The 24,842-nt window shown below is 40.0% G+C and overlaps 1 protein-coding gene across 1 annotated transcript in view; it reads left to right on the forward strand.

Moving 5' to 3' along the window:
* Positions 1-20,646, forward strand: part of Slc26a3 (solute carrier family 26 member 3) — a 32,363-nt gene extending 11,717 nt beyond the window's left edge. Inside the window, exons 8-20 of the mRNA XM_048339796.1 lie at positions 3,788-3,935; positions 4,049-4,162; positions 4,266-4,343; positions 6,607-6,702; positions 8,293-8,399; positions 9,756-9,825; positions 10,426-10,518; positions 11,780-11,875; positions 12,433-12,666; positions 14,400-14,454; positions 18,131-18,273; positions 18,396-18,461; positions 20,456-20,646. Coding sequence (XP_048195753.1) covers positions 3,788-3,935; positions 4,049-4,162; positions 4,266-4,343; positions 6,607-6,702; positions 8,293-8,399; positions 9,756-9,825; positions 10,426-10,518; positions 11,780-11,875; positions 12,433-12,666; positions 14,400-14,454; positions 18,131-18,273; positions 18,396-18,461; positions 20,456-20,479 — 1,324 coding nt within the window. The 3' untranslated portion in view covers positions 20,480-20,646. The remainder of the gene's footprint in view (positions 1-3,787; positions 3,936-4,048; positions 4,163-4,265; positions 4,344-6,606; positions 6,703-8,292; positions 8,400-9,755; positions 9,826-10,425; positions 10,519-11,779; positions 11,876-12,432; positions 12,667-14,399; positions 14,455-18,130; positions 18,274-18,395; positions 18,462-20,455) is intronic.
* Positions 20,647-24,842: the final 4,196 nt, after the last annotated feature.

The raw sequence follows: 24,842 nt of genomic DNA on the forward strand, positions 1-24,842 counted from the left end.
CCCTCCCTCCCCCCCTTTCCCTCCCCGCCCAGGTGTTCAGTTCACTTACACCAAACAGTTTTGCAAGTATTGCTTTTGTAGTTATTTCTCTTTTTTTACCCTGTGTCTCTCGAATTTGGTATTCCCTTTGGATTTCCTACTTCCAATACCAGTAAACACGGTTTCCAATATACTCAGATAAGATTACAGAGATAGTGTAGGTACAAACATAGGAAGGTGATACAAAACATCATCAATAATAGAAACTACACATACACATAGGACGTTGAAAGTAGTTACAACTGTGATATATCACTTGTTTCCATAACATGGAGTTCATTTCACTTAGCATCATCTTATGTGTTTCTAAGGGTATAGCTATTGGGCCTTGTGATGCTCTGCTATGGCTTGCCTAAACCTGTACTAATTATTCCCAATGAGGGAGGCCATAGAGTCCATGTTTCTTTGGGTCTGGCTCACTTCACTTAGTATAACTTTTTCCAAGTCCTTCCATTTCCTTACAAATGGAACAATGTCATTCTTTCTGATAGAAGCATAAAATTCCATTGTGTAAATGTACCACATTTTCCTGATCCATTCATCTATGGAGGGGCATCTGGGTTGGTTCCAGCTTCTCGCTATGACAAATTGTGCTGCGATGAACATTGTTGTGCTGGTGGCATTACTGTGATTTTGTTTGTGGGCTTTTGGATAGATACCCAACAGTGGGGCTGCTGGGTCATAGGGGAGTTCTATATTGAGCCTTCTGAGGAATCTCCATACTGCTTGCCAGAGTGGCTGAACCAGTTTACATTCCCACCAACAATGAAGTAGGGTTCCCTTTTGGCCACATCCCCTCCAACAATTGTTATTATTAGTTTTCTTTTTTTTTTTTTTTTTGGCCAGTCCTGGGCCTTGGACTCAGGGCCTGAGCACTGTCCCTGGCTTCTTCCCGCTCAAGGCTAGCACTCTGCCACTTGAGCCACAGCGCCGCTTCTGGCCGTTTTCTGTATATGTGGTGCTGGGGAATCGAACCTAAGGCCTCGTGTATCCGAGGCAGGCACTCTTGCCACTAGGCTATATCCCCAGCCCCATTTTATTAGTTTTCTTGATATATGACATTCTTGCTGGGGTGAGATGGAATCTCAATGTTGTTTTGATTTGCATTTCCTTTATGGCCAGTGATGTCGAGCATTTTTTTCATATGTCTATTGGCCATTCTCATTTCCTCATCAGAGAAGTTTCTTTGTAAGTCTTTAGCCCACTTGATGAGGGGGCTATTGGTTCTTTGCAGTTTTGTTTTGGAAGAAGGTAATTTTTTTAGTTCTGCATATATTTTAGAGATGAGGCCTTTGTCTGTTGAATGTCCGGTAAAGATCTTCTCCCAGTCTGTGGGCTTTCTGTTTATCTTGAGAGCTATGTCCTTTGCCGTGCAGAAGCTCTGGAGTTTGATGCAGTCCCATTTGTCCAACCTTTCTTTGATTTGTAGCCTTTCAGGGTCTTTGTTAAGGAAGTTCTGTCCTGTGCCAAGGAGCCCAAGTGTTTCTCCTACTCCTTCCTTTAGTGTCTTCAGGGTGCCTGTTTTGATTTCAAGGTCTTTAATCCATTTGGAATCGATTTTGGTGCAGGGTGATATATAAGGATCTAGTTTTAGTTTGTTGCATGTGTTGAGCCAATTTTGCCAGCACCACTTGTTAAAGAGGCTATCTTTCTTCCATACTATTGTTTTAGCTCCTTTATCAAAGATTAAGTAGGCATAGTTCTGTGGGTTTAATTCTGGGTCTTCAATTCTGTTCCATTGGTCTTCATTCCTGTTCCGGTGCCAATACCAAGCTGTTTTTATTACTATAGCTTTATAGTACAGCTTGAAGTTGGGTATTGTAATTCCTCCAGCACTGTTCTTTCTGCTTAGGAGTGTTTTTGCTATTCTAGGTCTTTTATTGTTCCATATGAATTTCTGGATTGCTTCCTCTATTTCATTAAAGAATGGTGTTGGGATATTAATGGGTATTGCATTGAATTTGTAGATAGCCTTTGGCAGTATTGCCATTTTGATTACATTAATCCTCCCAATCCAGGAGCATGGGAGGTTTTTCCATTTTCTTAGTTCTGACTTAATTTCATTTTTCAAGCTTTTAAAGTTCTCTTCAAAGAGGTCTTTCACTTCTTTGGTTAAGGTTATTCCTAGGTATTTTATGTTTTTGGGGGCTATTGTAAAAGGAGTTGCTTTCCTGATTTCAGCCTCGGTCTTCGGGTTGTTAGCATAGAGAAAGGCCATTGATTTTTGAAGGTTTATTTTATATCCTGCAACTTTGCAAAAGTTTTGGATCAGCTCTAGTAGCTTGGGGGTAGAGTCTATGGGATTCTTTAGGTATAGGATCATGTCATCTGCGAAGAGAGAAAGTTTAACTTCATCTTTTCCTATTTGGATCCCCTTTATATTCTCTTCTTGCCTAATTGCTCTGGCTAAGAATTCTACTACTATGTTGAAGAGCAGGGGAGAGAGTGGACATCCCTGCCTTGTTCCTGATTTTAAAGGGAATGGCTTTAGTTTTTCACCATTTAGAGTTATGCTTGCTGTTGGTTTGTCATAAACTGCCTTGATTATATTCAGGAATGTTCCCTGGAATCCCAGTTTTTCCAGGGCTTTTAGCATAAATGGGTGCTGGATTTTTTTACCAGTCCTGGGGCTTGAACTTGGGGCCTGGGCCCTGTCTCTGAGCCTCTTTGTGTTCAAGGCTAGCTCTCTACCACTTCAAGCCACAGCACCACTTCCAGATTTTTCTGAGTGGTTTATTGGAGATAAGAGTCTCGGGGACTTTTCTGCCCAGGCTAGCTTTGAACGATGATCCTCTCAGATCTCAGCCTGTTCAGTAAGTAGGATTACAGACACAAGCCACCGGTACCTGGATAGATGGACAGTTTTTATAATGCAACTTGGAAATGTATTTAACTGCTTTCACTTTGTGGTGCATAAGCCCTAAAGTATTTATCCTTTGTGAGGTTCAAGTTCCTCTACCACTTGATCATTTTAAACTAGTGCCACTCTCCATGGGGCTATGGCTGACTCTTGCAGATCTGTGATGTGTGGGGGTAAAGTCCAAGGCCTACCTTTTTGGTGGGGTTTTTCCTTGAAAAGTTATATTACCAATGAAGAGAAGGCTTTTTTTTTTTTTTTTTTGGCCAGTCCTGGGGCCTGGACTCAGGGCCTGAGCACTGTCCCTGACTTCTTTTTGCTCAAGGCTAGCACTCTGCCACTTGAGCCACAGCGCCACTTCTGGCCATTTTCTGTATATGTGGTGCTGGGGAATTGAACCCAGGGCCTCATGTATATGAGGCAAGCACTCTTGCCACTAGGCCATATCCCCAGCCCCAGAAGGCTTTTTTTTTTTTACTTTCCTTATCTCAGAATCGAAGTGTTTGCACAAAGAGCCTCCACTAAAGATAACTATAACGTCTTTGTGGGCAATGCTTTGCAAGAGACTTGACAAAAAACATTAAGTTATAAGGCTATCATAGTACAATCATGTTAGTGGACCCACAATATAAATGCAGTGTATCATTATCATTGAACTAGACGTAAAATCTTATATGACATCCAGGCAGCATTGCTTTTCACCATTAAAAAGGCCAATTCCAAAGTTTTCAATAGGGACTAAGTTCTTCTAAGTCATACCCCAAGGTGAGACCCAGCTTCCTTGTTGTGTCTCATAACTGTGTCCTCTCACTAGGACATCCATTGACTTGCCCAGTAAAGGATTTCTAAACAAGTTTGATAACATTTGGATTTGCTAAATTTCAATTTCAGATTTCATCCCCCTATTACACCTGATGTGCAGGTTTTCCAAGACACCATCGGAGACTGCTTTGGCATCGCCATTGTGGCCTTTGCAGTGGCCTTCTCGGTAGCCAGCGTGTATTCTCTCAAGTATGATTATCCGATTGATGGCAATCAGGTAAGAATACAACCTATGCTGAGTCTTCAGGCAATGTGAATATATTGTGCATATAATCTTTTTTTTTTAAAGTGGATACTTCTAAAAACATTTTCTTTTTGTTTTCCTGCCAGGAGTTAATAGCATTGGGAGTGAATAATATCTTCACTGGGTCATTCCAAGGATTTGCAGGGAGCACAGCCCTCTCCAGATCAGGGGTTCAGGAGAGCACTGGAGGGAAGACACAGGTATTGTGGTGTCTTTACTTCTGCCATCATCCTAGCACTGAAAACTGGCAAATCCAAGCAAGGTCAAGTGCAGATTGTAGTGAGCACTGTTTTGTCTTCCCAGGTTGCTGGGCTTGTCTCCGCTGTGATTGTGCTGATTGTCATTGTAGCCATTGGATTTCTTCTGCAACCACTACAAAAGGTAGTGCTCCTCTCTTCTCTATTACATCTCTCTCCTTGGGGTGAGAAATCAAGGACCCCTGGCTTTCCAATTCTGAAAGCCTAAACTGAAGAGGGAAAATGAGGTAATGATGAAATATCAAGTACTCTCTTTTACTCAATACTCTATGGGCCAAAAATATTGCCTTTTTCTTGGCAGTGTTTTATGAATGTAAGGAATGCAGAAGGCCCAACTACCTTATCTACTCTGGGTTCTGCATGTGCATGGTGCAGAATATAATTAATGCTTAAATAGGAGGGTGCTCTGGCTTTGCAGCTTCAACCTGGGTTGACTGAAGTGAAGATTTGCTTCAAGATCAAGGCAATCAGGCTCTCTATCTAATATAGAGAATGGTGCTACCAGCCGCAAGATGTGTTAGGAATACACCCAGCTGCTCCTAGAGGTCTGGTTTGACTCCAAAACCAACACTATCAGCCTACAGAATGGACGCAAACAGCCAGCCACAGGCCTACCCTTCTGACGCTCAGACTTATCTGTCTACAACTGTGAGGGTCTAATTTTTAGGTTGCTGTGGCATCTAGATCGAAAAAAAAATATGTATCTATGTCAGATCCTGGAAAATATAGAATCTTCAAGAAACAAGGTAATGATAAATATAAGAACGTTGTTCCCTGTGCTACAGGTCTTACTCAGTTCTCTCTATTTTTAAAATGGCATTCATTTGTATGCCATTTTCTCTTTAAAGTTACTAAAGACTTCTCCAAAACAATGATTTCTAGTCTGTTGGAGAATCAAATTAGCTGCTTAGATAATAAATTATGAAAGTTGCTTGTGAAGCTGGGCACCAGTGGCTTATGCCTATAATCCTAGCTACTTAGGAGATTGAGATCTGAGGATCACAATTTGAAGCCAGGGAAGTCGATGAGACTCTTATTTCCAATTAATCATCAAAAGCTGCCAAGCCAAGCTATGGTTCAACATGCTAGCCTTAAAGAAAAAAACAAACAAACAAAAAAACCTCAGGGACAGCACAGTCTCAGTTCATAACCCCAAGACCAACACACACACACACAAACACACACACACAATACCTGTGTCAGCTAAACATTCTTTTTTTTCTTTTTTTTGTCAGCTAAACATCTTCAAGTTATGGAAATATAAGCTATGTTTGGTTTTTTTCATACACTGTGCTTTCATAGTGTCATTCCACACAGAATGGACTGGCTCAAAGGGCGGGTGGAAGAGATTCCTTCCATTGTGTTAGAATCCAAATAACTATTTGCATGTTACTTACCTCAACCATCAGAACTCCCACAAGACCAATTATGGCATTCTAGCATGTGAAGAACTGGAAGCCTGACATTTGGGTTTATGATCTAAGTAAGGTCCTTAATGAATCCACTATTCAAAGGTGTCAACATTGTGACTTCTTAAGGGGCCCTGTTATGGGCGTTAGCACTGGCTTGGGGAATATTAATTCACCAGTCCATCTACTCATTCTTGAAATAATTCTACTACTTCTCTTTTTCTGTGCCAGCCCTGGGGCTTGAACTCAAGGCCTTAGCTTTTTTTTGCTCAAGACTGGCTCTCTGCCACTTGGGCCACAACTTCACTTCTGACTTTTTGCTGGTTGATTGGAGATAAGAGTCTCATGAACTCTTCTGCCCAGGCTGGCTTCAAACTGGGACCCTCAGCCTACTGAGTAAGTCTACAGGCATGAGCTACTGGCACCCAGCTTTATTCCTAGAATAATTCTTAAGCCCCTTCTGTAGGCATTCATCATTATTTCTGCTGCATCTGGAGATACAGCAGTGAAAAGGACAAATAGGATTTGTGCTGCCCATGGAGTCCACGTGGTTACTGGTCATCAACAAAGGCTAAAATTCTAATTCCAGGGCATTGCACGCTGAAACTTTAATGTACTCCTCCACATTAATAAACAGATAGAGACTGGCTCTGCTTAGTAAGAATTTCCTCCAGAACTTATATGTCAAAGGATGTAAAATCTGCCTCTCTCTACCCCAAGTTACAGACTCATCAAATCATCCATGGCATAATCACAGGAACAGTTCAGCCCTTGTTGCTGTAGTGGGGACTACCTCATGCAGGGGGGACAGGTCAGAGTCTCAGCTCTATGTGTCTTGCCTGGCACACCGGAAAAGGGTGTATCCTTTGATATGCTCTGAGGCCTACTAAAGGCCTGCTTATCTATAGCCTTCACCTTTGCTTCTATATGGTTTATTTGATTAACTTAAAGTACACCTGGTATTTATGTCTTTCACAGTCTGTCCTGGCCGCTTTGGCACTTGGAAACTTAAAGGGAATGCTGATGCAGTTTGCTGAAATAGGCAGATTATGGCGAAAAGATAAATATGATTGTGTAAGTAGACCCAAAAGTATTTGAGAGACAGAAATCAAGATAACAGTTGAAGGCCGGTGTCAAATACACTTTTATCTTGTATGCTATGTGAATTTTTGCTTCTATATATCTATTTGAAATCACTTTAGTTCATTTTATTTACTGTCCTTAAATTGCACACTCCAGTGATCATTCTTTGGAATTTTATTTTATTTTTTTTTGTGCCAGTGCTAGAGCTTTAACTCAGGGCTTGGGCACTGTCCTTTAGCTTTCTCATTCAAGAATGGCACAATATAACAAGCTGCAGCTCTATTTCTGGCTTTTTGGTGGTTGGAGTATGAGTCCCATGGACTTTTCTGTTAGGACTGGCTATGAATCGTTGTTTTCAGATTTCAGCCTCCTAAGTAGCTAGGATTACAAATGTGAGCCACTGGTGTCTGGCTCTCTGGGATTTTAACTTAGAAGGGTGGATCTCAGCTGCACATGGTGACCCAGGCCTGTAATTCCAGCACACAAGAGGCTGACTCCAGAAAATCTTAAGTTAAAAGCCAGTCGGGTGACATAGTGAGACCCTTTTGAGAGACAGAGACAGACAGACAGAGGAGAGAAAGAGAGAGAGAGAGAGAGAGAGAGAGGGGGGGGGATAGGCTTCTACAAGTAGAAAATGCTTCCAAAACACTCATGCAAGACTTTCTTAGGCCTGTTTTAACAATTCTTTCAGTGATCCTTAAGGTCGCAGAATCACAGGATATAAGGGTTTACATTGTTTTTCTTCTTTATTATATAGTGTATTTGTGATGAAGAAGCTGTGAAGAATTTAAATTCTGAATACTCATTCCTTCTAGAAATACTTTCTTTTGGACTATTAGGGAAGCCTATTCTTATGCCTTGCAATGAGAAGCCGAGTCCATAATCTAATCAGGGTCAAAGTCTGTGGTGTAAAAGTGCTTGTCGACATACCCTATGGTACTTAGAGAGCATAAAGTAATAAGCTACCCTTGAATAATTTTAGTTCCTGATAGATCCCTGTGGGTGACTTTTAACCCTCTTTTTGCATGCTAAAATTTTGGTAGAGTAGTAGGCATTAATTAAATTAATAGCCCAAGAGTATGATTGGGCTCTCGCTCACTTAATTTGCTGAATTTTTTTTTTGGGGGGGCGGGTAGGGGAGACATTTTTTACAAACCTTTTTTGGTTTTATTTTCACAGAGCTGGGGCTAGAACCCAGGGCCTCCTGCGTGCTAAATGTAAGAGCTTTAACACTGAATGACAGCCTAGTTTGCTGGCTTTAGTAAATGGGATAGCTCTGGAATTTTTGCTATGACAGGCAGACAGATAGGCTCCATCCCATTTCCATAGCTTGTTCAGGGATGAGGTTTGAAATGAACATATTTTCTGTGGATCTTTTTGTATGTGCTTGTGTTTTGGTGGCCTAGAACCTGAGCCCATAGAAATGACCTCTGAAATGGGTGTACCCTTGACTCAGAGTTAAAGAAAACAACAACAACAAAAAAAACCCACAAACTTTTAGCCTCTGTTTTTAGACCTAGAAATTCATACTTTCTCATCATTCTAGACCTAAGCCGTTGTATTTTATACGTGTTGTTACAGTTAATTTGGATCATGACCTTCATCTTTGCCATTGTCCTGGGACTTGGCTTAGGCCTGGCAGCAAGCGTGGCATTTCAGCTCCTGACCATCGTGTTCAGAACCCAATTGTGAGTGTTCAGTGTTCTGCATTCTAGCAGGCTTTAGCTTGTACAGTCAGAAGACAAGATAAAAAGAATTGTCACTGAGCTTGAAAAAAGTAGTTTGGCAAATCTGTCAGGACTGGCCCTTACAGCCTTCCCCAAGTTGCTCACTTCAGGCCTTGAAGGGCAGTGGAACAGAACAGGCCAACATCACAGCACCGGTCCAGAGAGAACTGCTTTTGTTTTGTTTCCTGCATTAATAGGTGATACCGATTCAGAGAAAGTCAACAAACCACTGTATCTGTACCCTACCTGGCTGTAAACTACAGCTACTTCTGTTCTAAGCAAGTTGAATGTCATTGCCTTAGCCATGTTAAAGAGGAAGATGTATTGCAAAGAAAACCTGTAAGACCCTCCAGGAACAGACAGCTGCTATCTTCAGAGGTTGTTAGATTGCATTTTCACTTTGGAAGCTTGGAACTGGATCAGAGAACTTCTCAAAGGCCCCTCCAGATCCGAAATGCCACAAAAGAATTAAATTGATTACTAATAACCATTCAGTTAGTTCTTGCATCTTTAAATCTTTGTCACATAATACTACCACCGTGTGGTCACTCAGCCTACACTGGTAATTATAATGTGATCACAAGGAGATAGATGTACAGCTGCCTGGGAACTAAGAAGTTCTAGAACACAAGTTATTGTTGTTAAAGTTATTCCTCATCCCGGGCTGGGGATATGGCCTAGTGGCAAGGGTGCCTGCCTCATATACATGAGGCCCTGGGTTCGATTCCCCAGCACCACATATACAGAAAATGGCCAGAAGTGGCGCTGTGGCTCAAGCGGCAGAGTGCTAGCCTTGAGCAAAAAGAAGCCAGGGACAGTGCTCAGGCCCTGAGTCCAAGCCCCAGGACTGGCCAAAAAAAAAAAAAAGTTATTCCTCATCTGGCACAATACACTGAGATTGAAATACATTGCACTTAGTATTGCATTTGCACTCTTGTGCATTTATATTTTTATTGGATTCTTTACAGTGGACCCATCAAACACTGAGACAAACCCAGTGGTCATATATATAAGTCATTTTACCTCTCCAGATGCTTATCTATAATGTAGGCATTATATTGTCTCACTTCGATATTCAGAATCAGTGTGCCCAAAGCTACAGAAGTGCTTTGTAAAAGGTGATGTTCCTGTTTAGGAGCTGTGGGAAATCACAACACTATGCAAATCAGTGTGCTTACCCTCCAGGCAGGCCTCTATGGCATGACAACCTGCAGCCCTTTAAGTTTCAAAAAGTGAATCTATGTTGATGTGCTAGAAGGAAAATCAGTGTTAGCCCTATTGGCCATGAGTATTTACTTACTGTTTTTTCCCCTACAGTCCAAAATGCAGTACCCTAGCCAACATTGGGAGGAGCAACATTTATAAGAACAAAAAGGATTATTCTGATGTAAGAAAGATTTATTTTTGTCTTCGATTTGTTAAAGGATATGAATATGAGCTGGGCACCTGTGGTTCCCGCCTGTAATCTTAGCTACTCAGGAGGCTGAGATATGAAGACAGCAGTTCAAAACCAGTCCAGGCAGGAAAGTCCATGAGACTCTTGTCTCCAACTAACCACCAGAAAACCGGAAGTGGAGCTATGGCTCCAAGTGGTAAAGTGCTAGCCTTGAATAAAAAGAGCCCAGGAACAGCACCTAGGCACTGAATTCAAACCTCACAACCAATTTAAAAAAAAAAAGGAAGTAAAGGAGGACTGGGAATATGGCCTAGTGGCAAGAGTGCTGGGAATATGGCCTAGTGGCAAGAGTGCTTGCCTTGTATAACTGAAGCCTTGGGTTCAATTCCTCAGTACCATATATATAGAAAAGGCCAGAAGTGGCACTGTGGCTCAAGTGGCAGAGTGATAGCCTTGAGCAAAAAGAAGCCAGGGACAGTGCTCAGGCCCTGAGTCCAAGCGCCAGGACTGGCCAAAAAAAAAAAAAAAAAAAAAAAAGATATGGACATGAATCTAGCATGTATCACCTAATATTTCTTCTCTATCTTGTAGATGTATGAGCCAGAAGGAGTGAAAATTTTCAGATGTCCATCTCCAATCTACTTTGCAAATATTGGTTTCTTTAAGCAGAAACTTACTGATGCTGTAAGGTTTGGGGTTATTTAATTTCTTTTTAAAATCTAGTCAATTTTAAATTTATAGAATGAAATGTTTGTTTTTCACAAGAAGGTCATTCACTTCCCATCTGTTGAGGCTGGGATGTATCAGTATTTAGGTGTCTCATGTACCAGAGCAAATTAAAGTACTGTATAAAGTATCTGTTAATAGGTTGTAAAATAAACCTCTTGATAAATACAATAAAATCATTTTTATCAAATTCTATGGTAAACAGTAAAAAAAAAACACCATAAGATTTTAGGCTGCTTATATTTCTACAGATTTTCTTGAGCATCAATTTTAGAAACAATGGGGCAGCATTTAAATATTTGACTACATCTTGAAGAGATTCAGGATAGCAAGTTTGGGGTGTTTATCTGTTGTTTTTAATGTGACAGGGTCACATTATGTAGCCCAGATTGTCCTCAAACTCATAATCCTCTTGCCTTCAGCCTCCCAAGTGCTGGATTGATAGGCATGTGTCACCATGCCTAATAACAATACAATGACAAATAAATTTTTTTTTTTTTTTTTGGCCAGTCCTGGGGCTTGGACTCAGGGCCTGAGCACTGTCCCTGGCTTCTTTTTGCTCAAGGCTGGCACTCTGCCACTTGAGCCACAGCGCCGCTTCTGGCTGTTTTCTGTATATGTGGTGCTGGGGAATTGAACCCAGGGCCTCATGTATAGGAGGCAAGCACTCTTGCCACTAGGCCATATCCCTAGCCCACAAATAAAATAATTTTATTCTCCTTTTTTACTACTCTGGAGCTAAATGCTGCAGCAAATAAGAACAGACCGGTTGAAAACAGTGAAGTAAACGTTAGCTCAATTTAATACTAAAATTATAAACTCATATAAGAATAAACTTTATAAAATATGACTATATAAACTTAAATAGAAGAAAAATAGTATTAGAAGCAGAATAGTAAATAGATATCACCTATATTTGACAGATAGAAAAATAAATCAGATAGAATCACCAAACGCAAACAGAATCAATCAAGTAAAGTTAAAATATATTCATGGATCATTCTTATCTAAATCCTGACTGTACAGAGATTTTTAAATTTTGATGATAGCATACATGCTAAGCAAATCATAGACATGATACGTCATTCTTGTTGGTGCTCTTTAAACTACTCTAAATTACATCACAAATATTCTTATTAAGGGGTCCTAATCCCTCAACCCACCCCAGCTAGTTGTTTCAATTATGCAGATACACAGAGTTACAGAATGAATTTTTCAGGTTGGGTTTAGTCCTCATCGGATTTTACGCAAGCGCAACAAAGCTCTGAAGAAAATCCGAAAACTACAGAAGCGAGGCCTGCTGCAAGTGACACCTGTGAGTATCCTAATTACATTGAGACTAACAGCATAGTAAGACATAGAATACAATAGATCAAGGTATTAGCTTCATCCCTTTTTCTTTTATTTCTTTTTTTTTTTTCTGTCAGTGGTGGGGCTTGAACTTGGAGCCTGGGTGCTCTCCCTGAGCTTTTTTGCTCAAGGCTAGCACTCTACCACTTTGAGCTACAGCTCCACTTATGGCTTTCTGGTAGTTGGACGTAAGAGTCTCAAGGACTTTCCTGACCAGGCTGGCTTTGAATCATGATCCTCAGGTATCGGCCTCCTGAATAGCTGGGATTATAGGCATGAGCCACTGACACCTGCTGTTCCATCCCTTTGAACATGTTTTATGGGTCAATGTCATTTTTTTAAGTGACATCTTGGGGAAAGTCCTTAAAATGTTTATGGTCCTAAGTAAGTACCCAAGACAAGGAGCTATAATCCCACTGCTCAACACAACTTTGAATCTCTGCTTCAAAAACTCCCTAGTTCTCCTTGACATCCACACGTTTTTCATAGTCAGAATTCTCACGCATGTTATCTCTCCTGCAGAAGGGCTTCATATGCACTGCTGAAGGCTTAAAAGATTCTGATGAGGAGCTTGACAACAATCAGATAGAAGAACTGGACCAGCCGATCAATACTACAGACCTGCCCTTTGAGATAGACTGGAATGCTGACCTTCCACTCAATATCGTGGTCCCCAAAATCAGCCTCCACAGCCTCATTCTTGATTTCTCAGCAGTGTCCTTTCTTGATGTTTCATCAATGAGGGGTCTTAAAACGGTAATATTTGGGGGAGCAGTAGTGGGGTTTGAACTCAAGGCTTCATGCTTATTGTTATCCCTGGGCTCTAACACTAAGCCACAACTCCAGCCCTTTTTGTTCTGATGATGATGGTTATTGTCAGTCATGAGGCTTAATCTCAGGGCCTGGGAGCTGTCCCTGAGCTCTTTTCTCAAGGTTCTACTACTTTGAACCACATTGCCACTTCTGGTTTTCTGGTGCTAATTGGAGGAGATGAGGATCTCATGGACTTTCCTGCCCTGGCTGGCTTTGAACCACGATCCCTTCATCTCAGCCTCCTGAGTAGCTAGGATTCCAGATGTGAGCCACTGATGCCCCCCTTGCATATTATTTTTTAGATGAAGTCTCACTTAAACCACCAGGCATGTGCCTGGACCATGGTCTGCCTCCCTTAGGCTTTGCATTCTACCTGGGGTGACAGGTGTGTGCCACCATGCCCAGCTTCTTCTGTTGAGCTGGAGTCTTGTGGACTTTTCTGCCCCTGCTGGCCTGAAACCCTGATCCTCTTGCTCTCAGCCTCCCATGTAAGCAGGATGTCTCATAGTCAGCTTTTTTTTCTTAATGATAACAACCAATCATTAACTAAATATTTAATAAAAATGAAAGGATGTTCCTTTAGAAAATACACAGTTAATTTGAAACACTCTTTAATCTTGCACAATTTAATTTTACACTATTCCATAAAGGGACAGAAGGGAGGGGAACCACACTCTTAAGAAGTGTGTTTTCCATTACACTGCACATAGTTTTGTAGAACCCTACTTCTAAGAATGGATACCTATATTCATTCTCCTATTAAGTGTATATATACATTTTGATGGTTTCAGACCATAAATTATCCTGAAATCAGATTTAGTAGGGGAGGGATAGAACCCTGAGTCCTCCCTTTTATTTCTTTCATCCTCATCCATTATAAAGTGATGAAATTTCACTTGGCTATTTAAAAATCTGACTAAAAATAGCTGATTGAAAGAATAAATGCTACCTGTGGTTTAAAACAGGACTAAAGCAAGCAGGTGCAATATGCTTTTTTCCTATAGGTTAGCATTTTTGAAACAAATTAGCTTCCAACCAAAATGTAGAACTATAAAGAAAGTTTAAGGAATTTTACACTGCTCTGTTTTTCTTAGGTTTTCACTGCCTGAGCTGAATTTAGAGAAGATCCATGAAATATGGGAGGACTGGATACAAAATTAGAAAACTGGATCAAACTTAGTTCTTTTTCAACTTCTCTCAATTGTGTCATATGACAGAACTCTCAAGATAATTTGTTTTAATATCACACAACTCTTTCTTACTGCTGGATACATCAGCTACTATGGAAAAATGAACATCTGGGTCACAGTGTTTGTTTTGTTTTTCTTTGCTTCTATATAGGTAGAAAAAACTCTAATCCCATTCATTCTCATGCTGAAAGTTAAACCAGATTCGATCTTGTGAGTTCAAGACAGAACATTCTGTATAATACTTCCTTCAAGAATGATCCTTTTTAACTTTTTACTACAAACTTTTTTACTCTTCCCAACAGGCCTTATTTTTTTTTCTGCCATGCAGCCTTGTTTTCACCTTTAGTAGCTTCTTACTCATCATCTTTTCAAAATATAAAAAGTTCTGCAAGTAGTACATCAGCCATAAAGTATAATTACAATCATTTTCTTCATGTTTCTGACAAATGAACCTAACCTAAACAATATCTACATTATTTTTAACAGATTTTACAAGAATTTATCAGGATCAAGGTAGACGTGTATATTGTTGGAAGCGACGGTAAGTTCTTCATTAATTTTTGAGACAGGGTCTTGCTATGTAGCCCAAGCTGGCTTTGAACTCAAGATCCTCTAGCCGTTGCCTCATATCCAGCTAAAAACCAGTAGGGCTTCTCCTAAGGATAGAACCTACAGCCAATGCAAGCTAGGCAAGTGCAACCACTGAGCTACATCCTCAGCCCAGGATTTTTAATTTTCATTTTATGTTGTAACTGTCACTTCAGGCTCTCTGCCAATGCTGACTGGGCAGCCTCACCAAAAAAAAACAAACAGATATTTTATATAATTGTCAAGAAGGAAATCTAATTTTTAGCTAATAAAAATCCTTATTAAACAGCATTTTCTGTTTCAGCTATGCTAATATATAAGTAAGTGAATTTGAATGGGATCTAGTAGGCAGTAAAGGAACAGATATGTTAACTATTTCTTCCCTCTAAACTTGCTAGAAAGCAGTTTTGTTTTCTATCTTGCTTCCTCTTTTCCCTCCCTGGCATTCTGAAGCTCACAGAAACTTGGTTTTGGCTTCCTCTCACTGATGTGACCACTCTTGCCAAGGTTACCTATTGGTGTGTCAACCAGTCACTCAAGATTAAAAGCCTCCTTCTCAGCCTCTTCTCTGGAGCCTGCTTGAGTGTTTGGCCCCTTTCTTTAGAATTTGTCATTGAAATTCTCTTCTCTAACTTCTGCAAGCTCATTCTTTGGGTTCCCTTCTACCCCTCTAGTAGCTCCTCAGTTTCTGACACTGAATTCCTCTGCCTTGTCCCTCTACACACACCCCAACCCCCAGCAGTTGGTCTTCCCCAAGCTTGAACCTTAAACCCTACAGTTCTGAATCTATAGATTCTTTCCTGTCAATCTCCTCTATACTTAGAACTTCAAGTATATCTATATGTTAATGTATCTCCATACTAAATCTTTAGCATGCACTCTTTCACCTTCTGGATCCCCCCAGGTGCTCATTCCACATATTCCAACCCTCCCCCTAAACTGCTCCTCCCCTTCTCTGTCAACCACCAGAACATTACTCACCAGTTGCCAAAGTAGAAACCGCAAAAGCATCTCTTCCCCTGTCCTTCCCTCAGCAGTCAATGAGCCATCAAGTCCAGAAATAATTTCTTTGTCGGGGCGGGGCGGGGGGGAGGGTGGTGGAGAACATGGGGCTTGAACTCAGAGCCTCCTTTTGCTTAAGGCTAATGCTCTACAACTTTGAGCCACAATGCCACTTTGAGTCACAGACTTTCCTGCCCAGTCTGGCTTTGAACTGTAATCCTCAGATCTCAGCCTCCTAAGTAGCTAGGATTACAGGTGTGAGCCACCAGCACCTGGCCAGAAATAATTTCTTAAGCAGTCTTTTCTCCAGTTGCACATCCTTATTCCCTCCTCTTTTCTCTCCTCCTGAAGACCTTTCTAATCAGTGTTCTTGTCTATCCCTAGCATGCTGACATTTTTCCAACTAGAAAATTCCAGCAATAACTAAACACTTCCTTCCTTCCCCAAGCAGAGCAATGGATCTTCAGCCTGTGCATCTGCAGAATTCACATGTATCACATTATTATATTCTGTATTTGTGTCCTCAATTAAATATACTCTCCCCTCAAATGTTTTACCTTTTTTTTCTTTCCTATACTGAGGTTTGAACACAGAGCCTTTCTCTTGCTATTATGTTGGAGCTTTACCAGTGAGCCATACCTCCAGCCCTATTCTTCACTAGTTATTTTTAGGCTAGGATCTCATTTCACATTCAAGCCCATACTGCACTTCAATCAGCCTACTTTAGGATTCCAGTAGTTGCTGGGGTCACAAGAGTACATCACCACACCAGCTTCCCTCTGTGGAGATGGGGGCTCGAGGACCTCTTTGCCCAGGGTAGACTGAAACTTTAATCATCCCACGTAGTACAGAATGACAGGAGCGCTCTGCTATGCCCAGCTTTGGAGTGATAGGAGACTCTCCAGCTTTTTTGCCTGAGCTGTCCTTAAGTGGGGGTGGGGGGGGTGGGAGGGGGAGGTTCCCTCCCGGTCTCAGCCTTCCAAGTTGCTAGAGTTACAGGTGTAAGCTCCTGATGTCTGGCTTTATTCTATCTTCTGTTTCACTGTCTCTTGCCTACTCCCTAGGATATGACTTGTCAGGAACTACTCTGGTTGTGTATAGCAGTAAATGATAACCCTTGTCCACATGAAGCTTATAGTCTTAGGGAACACTATATAATGAGCAAAAGTATAATGCAGGATAAAGAGACACAGAGAAAAAGAGATGGTGCTGTTTTCGACTAGTGATCTGAGAGCATGCTGAATGTGACATTTGGGTGGAGATCAAAATGAACTGTGGAAGAGCATTTTAGGGAGAGGTGATGACTGGTATAAACTGGTCTTCAAGGAGGCAGAAATTGGTATCTTCAATCTTTCCTCTCCTGGCTCTTAGCCCTAAAATCTACACATTCTAGTTTCAAGAGTTACTTATCATAACAAACATTCTCTTGATCCTAGTTACTTCTTAATTTGCCAATTCATTCCTTTCCTATAATCCCAGATCTTTTTGAAACTGTCTACTCCTGCTTCTGGCAGCCCTCTCAGTCTAATTGACATCACCATAACTTTCCTTCTTATCCTTTTCCTGGCTGCAGTCGCCTGTCTGTGTGAACAGTCTCCCATCTCTATCCTTTGTTCCTTGTCTTCCTCCTCCTTTCTTCGAGTCTTTAGCACTATAAAATGGTATCTGTTTGGTCAACTATTCCCATATACTCCCCCAAAGGAAACAATCTTTGCTTAGTGTCTTAGGATTTCTATAATGTATGTCTTGTACCTCTTGTTCATTAAACAAAAATAATCCAAGGATCTTTTTCTTTACATAGAAATATATTTGACTAATAATAAAAGGGGGGGGGAATCAAACTACTCCTTGCAGTTCTGCAGTTACTTATAAATGTTCTACCTTTCTTGAGGGCAAGATTCAGGTCTAGTTTGCCTCTGATACTTTTTCTTACTCAGCCAGAGCTTTGCACATAGCAGACATCAAGTCATATTTGGCTGGGCAAACAAATGCTCGTCAGTGCTTACAAGGATTGTATGTGTTATAGATGATGGAAAAGGTAATGTGGGATGCTAAGGAAGATGTTTTCTAATAAAACAGCAGTAACTGGTAAATAGGTGTAGCAGCCAAAAATGATAACATACCAATTATCTATAAGCATATTTCCTATTTGGGGAAGAATCCCAATTTTTAACTTTAATGATATTCCAATCATTAAGTAGAAACATAACTTTCTAGGCTCCTGCCTAAATAATTTTGAATTAATTTCTTGTGGGAACTACTTAAGGTGTTCTCATTTGAATCTTCTCATTTTTCCTTTTTCCATTAGGGCATTAAATAAGTATATATGTGTATTAAAAAGCTACCCTTTAATTCCAGAAGGCATTGCAATACCAGGTATTGGTACTACCAGGCCTCACAAACAATGTCAATGAGGAAGCAGAGGTGTGGCTCAAACGGTAGAGTGTCAGCCTTGAGCAACAATAAGTTCAAACCCCTAGTACACACACACACACACACACACAAACACAAACACACACACAGAATGTTACAATGAAATACATATTTGTAAGTGGAGTTTCAAATTAGAAACCTTTAGAAAAAATAATTACTTCCTCTTAAGTACGCTGGCTCTTTTCTCTCTTCAGATGATTTCATTGAGAAGCTTACCCGGTGTGAATTTTTTGATGATGAAGTCACGGACTCAATATTTTTCTTAACAATCCATGATGCTGTTTTGCATATTCTGATGAAGAAAGATTATAGTACTTCAAAGTTTAATTCCAGCCAGGTACCAGCTCTCTTGGATGACATTCATATGTGTATTTCTTAAACTTTCTTAAACTTTCCTTTATATTTCAACATTTTAAAATAATCAGTCCCTAATTCATACTTCCATTGTCTTCTTCTCAGGAAAAAGAAACAAAATTTGACTTTACCATAAACACAAACGGAGGATTACGTAATCGAGAATGTCAGGTGAGATTCTTTATCTGGTTTATCTTCATTTAGACATCAAGGAGAATAAATAAGCAAACAAACAAAAAGGTAGGGCCTCTTTGGCATGCTGCAGAAAGTCTAGTAAATTATCTGAGCCTTTGTACCTCATCTCTAGAAACTAACATAATACCAACCAGTCTCATAGGGAATCTTGAGAAAAATAATCTCAAAATGAGAAGAGTAGGTTTCTATTAAAATTGAGCATATATTTTTATTTTTTTCAAAGTAATTAACAACCATGATCTTCTTCTAATCTTCTAATTCTAGTCTTGTAATAATCTAGGCAGCAGAGACCACACTGCTATATCCAGTTACAGATGAGTTAGTGATGGAGCTGAGGAATTAATAAACACCTCCTGATATCCAAGCACATAGGAAGCTCCTGGCACAGTATCTAGCACAGCATGAAAGCTGTGTTCTTTTCCTTCCTTTTTAGAATGAGTTGTCATGTAATCATTTAAATAGAGTTCTACTCCATTATAGAACATTCCCTATTAAAACATTCAGTCCTTAAGGCAATGTCTCTAACTTAAGAAATGCAGAATATCAAATCAAATAGTTGATGATGTATAGGCCCAGTACATGGCATGAACATCCATTCATTATTTTATACCTTTATGACAATAGACAAAGATGCTATCTTCATGATACAAGTGAGAAAGTTGGGAAACTGGCTCAGAGAGCTTAACTAATTTTCTTACAGTAACATACTTGGTGACAGCAACAGAATTTAAACCTATATTCTCCTCACTACAGTATACTGCTTCTGTTCTTCAATGAAAAATTAATCAAAGAAAGAAATGGTTGAGAAAGAAAGAAATGGCTGTCTTCAGGCACAAGAGGTGGTATTTCTCTTAAAGACCTAAAAACAGGAATTAGTTTAAATATATATTAGGAATGAAGAGATGTGTGACACAAGATAACTGAACCAAAGAGTGCTATCAAGTAGCAAAGGTCAAGTGAACAGGTCATTCAAGAAAGTTAAATAGACCTGAGGTGAGAGAATCCAGATAAGTGCCACAAGGCTGTGTGTGTCCCAACACTAGATTCCAGAGAAATGCAGACTCAGCACCTTGCCTGAGTACCTTGATTAAATAAAGAAATAAATAAAACCCACTTCATACCAGAAAATCCCTCTACAAGTAGCTGGATTCAGAATTCTCAAGAAATAACAGGGATTAAAGCAGGAGAAGAACATTCAAATCTGATCTTTGACCCATAGAAGCTTGAAACATTTAACATTGGCTCCTGACTTTTCTTAGAGGAAAATCCACAGTTGTGGATGAGCCAAAATGATGGTAAAAGCTGAATGTGCCTTGATTCTTATGTTATCAGTCTCCCAAGTAGCTATGATTACAGGTGTGTGCCATGTATGTGCCTAGCATCCATATTTTTTTTAAAGCATCTAACCTCCTATCCATGTTTGTGTGTGTGCTGGTACTGGGGCTTAAACTCCAGGCCTGTGTGTGGTCCCTTAACTTATTTGCATAAGTCTAGCATTCTACCACCTGAGCCAGAGCTCCATTTCAAGCTTTTGATGGTTAATTGGAGACAAGAGTCTCACAGACTTTCCTATTTGGGCTGGTTTCAAAGCATGATCCTGAGATCTCAGCCTCCTGAGGAGCTAGGATTACAAGCATGAGCCACTCTATCAATATTTAGACACAATCTTTTACCCTATTAAGGGTAAAAGCTGAATGTGCCTGGCCAGCACACATGGCCTCTTGGAGATCACATGGTCCCTGAAACAAATGTGAAGAAATACATTGCTATTGCATATTGCACTATTGTTTTACTTGTTACAGTAGGTCCATAGATCAAGCATGTCACACAGATCTCTGTAACAAGCAGCAATGGAAGGTTAGTCGTTGAAATTCAAGGCAAAAAATTGTTGGTACTTGGTAAAATTGAGCCTTTGTCGAAATTAGAACTTAACAAATCTTTTAAAACAAGAACTTTCCGTCTTCTTTCAGGTACCAGTGGAAACGAAATTCTAATCAAAATTTAACTCAGAAGGATCCTCGTCTGACAGTCACATCAAGAACTTTATACTTAGAAAGTTATTGATAAGTTCATACATTGTATGAAGAATATTTTTGACAGAATTATGTTTCAAACTTTGGAACGAGATTGTTCTAGCATGGTATATTTTTCACACATTTAGTATGAAATTATGTAAATACTCATAATTTTATACTTTGTAGATTTATCAAGGGAAGAAAATTGTTTTGTTTGTACATATATATTTTTTGAACACTGACAGATTTCCATCTAAGTTACTACCCTCACTTATAATAAATATTCTGTGGTGTATTTATACCACTGTTTTGGATCTCATAACTTATACAAGTCATATTATTATATCTCCATCTAAAAAAATTCAGTTGTACAGCAGATGTGTTTCATTTTATTAAATTTGTTAGCTTTCTAGGACATGCTTGCTGCGTAACTGGCAAAAAAAAAGAAAGAGCTCAGAGACAGCACTCAGACCCTGAATTCAAGTCTCAAAATGAACAAAAAATAAATAGACAAAAAATATTGGCCAGTCTTGGGGCTTGGGACTCAGGGCCTAAGCACTATCACTGCCTTCTTTATGCTCAAGGCTAGCACTCTTACCACTTGAGCCACAGCGCCACTTATGGCTTTTTCTTTTTATGTTGTGCTGACGAATCAAACCCAGGGCTTCATGTATGCTAGGCAAGCACTCTACCGCTAAGCTACATTCCCAGCTCTATCTGGCATCTTTTAACAAAACTCTTGTAATGAGACTTCTTTGCCCAGATTTTATGATTATTGCTGCATTTGGCTTTGTTTTTATTGTTGTTCATATTTGTTTTTGCAAAATTGGAGTTGAACTCATGGCCCCACACTTGCTAGGCTGGCACAGTAGGCCTATTTTTCACTGGTTATTTTTAGGTTAGGGTCTTGCTTTGCACAGGGGCATGCACCTGAGTTGGGATCCGCCTACTTTAGGCTTCCCATAGTTGCTGGGATCACAACTGTGCACCACCTTGTCCTGCTTCCCTCTGTAGAAAGGAGTCTTGCATTCTCTTCTACCCTTCCTTGACCTGGAACTGTGATCCTCCCATGTAACGGGTTGATCGATGTGCACAATTTGCCACCAGCTATGAGTTGATCCTGCACTTCAATCTTCCTGTTCTCAGTCCCCCCAAGTAGCTAGGATTACAAGTATGAGCCATGGGAACCCAGTGTTTTTAAAGCATCTAACCTATCCATATTTAGACACAACCCTTCTAATGCCACATCTGTAATTACAACTAGGTGTGTGTGTGTTTGTGTGTGTTTGGTCAGTTGTGAGGCTTGAACTCAGGGCCTAGACCCTGTCTCTCAGTTCTTTTTGCTAAGCCTAGCACTCTACCACTTAGAGCCAGGGCTCCACTTCCAATTTTCTGGTGGTTAATTGGAAATAAGTCTCATGGATTTTCCTGCCCAGGCTGGCTTTGAGCCATGATCATCAGATCTCAGTCTCTTGAGTAGCTAGGATTACAGGAATGAGCCACCAGTGCCTGGTCTTAGAACTAGTTTTTAAGGCAAATCCTTATAGCTCCCATCCTAGCATAAAAACTGTCTGAGGTAATAGGGGCTGTAAAATGACAAAGCAAAGGGAAAAACAGAAAATGTGACAGGGATCCAATTCTTCCTGGTCTCACTAGGAGAAAATAAATCCTAGGAAGCAGTACAATTCTCCTGCCCACTCCAGCTGCTTGTTATTTGTAACTTACACAGTAATAAACCGTTCTAGATATCAGTGTCTAAAAATGAAGTTCAGCATCCACATTTCTCTTTACACTGTTGGCAGTATGAATTTTTATTCATTCATGTGATTGTTATAAATTAAACATTAGCAACACCTGAAAGATTCAGTGCCCTCTATTAAACATCAAACCACTTTATCAATGGGAAAAGTTGCCCCAATTGTTTCAGACTTAGCTCTAAATATTTGTTGTCAAAGTACACATTCATCCAGTCTTTACTGAGTGGGCTTGTCTACTGGACTTAAGCTCAAACACAGAAAGTTATGATAAAGGTTGTTTACATATAATTAAACACTAGAGTATCAATACCTTTTACCCAGTATCTTTTTCTTTTTTCTTTTTTTGCCAGTCCTGGGGCTTGAAATCGGGGCCTAGGCACTGCCCCTGAGCTTCTTTTGCTCAAGGCTAGCACTCTACCAATTGAACCAAAACACCATTTCTGGCTCTTTCTGTTTATGAGGTACTGAAGAATCAACAAGGCTTCATGCATGCTAGGCAAGCACTCTACCACCAAGCCACATTCCCAGCCCAGTTACTTCTTAAATTTTGTCTTGGATACCTTCATGCACCTGGTGAATTTTGAGGGAAAACATACTCATTTGCATACACCCCCCAAATAAATCTCAGAGTATGAGCTGTTCCTTCAGAGCACAGAGTAGAGATTGAAAACAAGAGTCTACTTAAGTGATCACTTGGTTTGGGAGTAGGGCAAAACCATATAGGTTTGTTGCTGATACCTGCATCTTCCCAGTCCTCTAAATTCCTGACAACCAAAATCACAAGGACAGGCACAACCACTCCAGTTCTATGCCCACACAAACACGTGATCTTTACACGTTAGAAGGTCACTTATATCTTCATCCTTTAATGTTTCTTCTATACTCTGGATAATGGGACTATGCAGGTCTACATGCTTACTTCTCTGCTTCAGATAATACTGGAGATTATATAGTATGGAAATCTGACTCCTGATTTAGGAAGGTGTTAAGTACCATAGAGAAAGATAAAAATAAAACTTAAACCAGAACAAGACTGAAAGGAAAGGAAGTGACTGGGGGACAGAGTACTCTGGAGGCAAACATGACTCAAATTAAGAAATGTTAAACTAAGTGCTGAGCAATTTATACTAAAAATCACTTAAACATTTGATAGCTGATGACTAGAATAGTAACTTAATACTTTAACATGTTTTAAGTCCAAGCTTGATTGTGCACTGCATGAACAGAAATAGCAAAAGGGAATAATGAACTCAGGTGATTACCTAATGCATCTTGCCATGTTGAAACATTGGCTGACCTGCCCTCTTAATGGGCTCTGCCACCTTCTTTTCTGCCTCCATGAATAATGACACCATTCTTCAGTCTGTTCTCACCAAAAAGCCTATCAAGAAAACTATTTAATATATTAAGTATGTATTTTGCCAGGCACCAGTGGCCCATAAAGTAATCCTAGCTACTCAGGAGGCTGAGATCTGAGGATCATTGTTCAAAGCCAGCCCAGGCAATAAAGTCCATGAGACTCATCTCCAATGAACCACCAAAAAGCCAGAAGTGGAACTGCAATTTAAGTGCTAAAAAGCTCAGGGACAGTGCCCAAGCCTTAGTTCAAGACCCAGGACTGGCACCAAAAAGAAAAGAAAAAAAAAAAAAAAGACCAGATCATCCCATTATATTCCTATGCTCAGGGTTCCAATATGGCTTCCCGGGTCTATCAAAGTCTTTATGATGAGCTAGAAAGCCTCTGGTCTCCCTCATTGTTGTTAGAAAAACTCTGCCCACATTACCTATGTGGCTTTCACCTGAGTATCTTTGTTCACATGTAATCTTTTCAATGCATTCAGCTGCAAACTACCCCACTCATACATTGTCCCTCCATGATTTCATTACACTTCTAATTTAATGTTTATGGATCAGTTATCTTAACGACTAGTGCATCCCAACTGTTTACCAATGTGTCTGAAACACAAATATTTGAATGGAACTTTATATCCCATAAAATAGAAACTCAGGATACAATTATTGAGTGTCATAAAATACTACACTTAGCATGGACTTGGATGTTTACCAGAGCATGGAGCCTATTTGTCAGATCTGTAACTAAATTTAAACTAAAATTAACAGGTAAAAATTATTAATAGTATTTAGATACTTAGAAGCAGCTCACTAGGATAGTGGTTGAGATCTTAATCTTTATTTTTACTATTACTTTTCCCACAAGATTTACTATTGAAAATTAGTAGGAACTTGGAAATGAAAACTTAGTACTGAATGCACCACAAAGAAAAGTAAAAGTAGAAATTTTAATCAGAAGGTGAAAGAAGCATAATTTTAAGGGCAGAGTAAAGGAAAAAGGGCTTAAATGCAATGAAGAAGGGTGCTTACAACTACTTAAGATGGTCCCACCCAAGCATGTGACCTAAACCCAGGATTTGCTATTTCAATCCTATGATTCTGTAATGCCTACAAAGCCCAAATTTGTGTGTGTGTGTGTGTGTGTGTGAGAGAGAGAGAGAGAGAGAGAGAGAGAGAGAGAGAGAGAGAGAGAGAGAGAGAGAGAGTGCGAGAGAGAGAATGCATCCTAGGGT

The sequence above is a fragment of the Perognathus longimembris genome, chromosome 2 (genome assembly GCF_023159225.1).
Source record: "Perognathus longimembris pacificus isolate PPM17 chromosome 2, ASM2315922v1, whole genome shotgun sequence".
Lineage (NCBI taxonomy): Eukaryota > Metazoa > Chordata > Mammalia > Rodentia > Heteromyidae > Perognathus > Perognathus longimembris.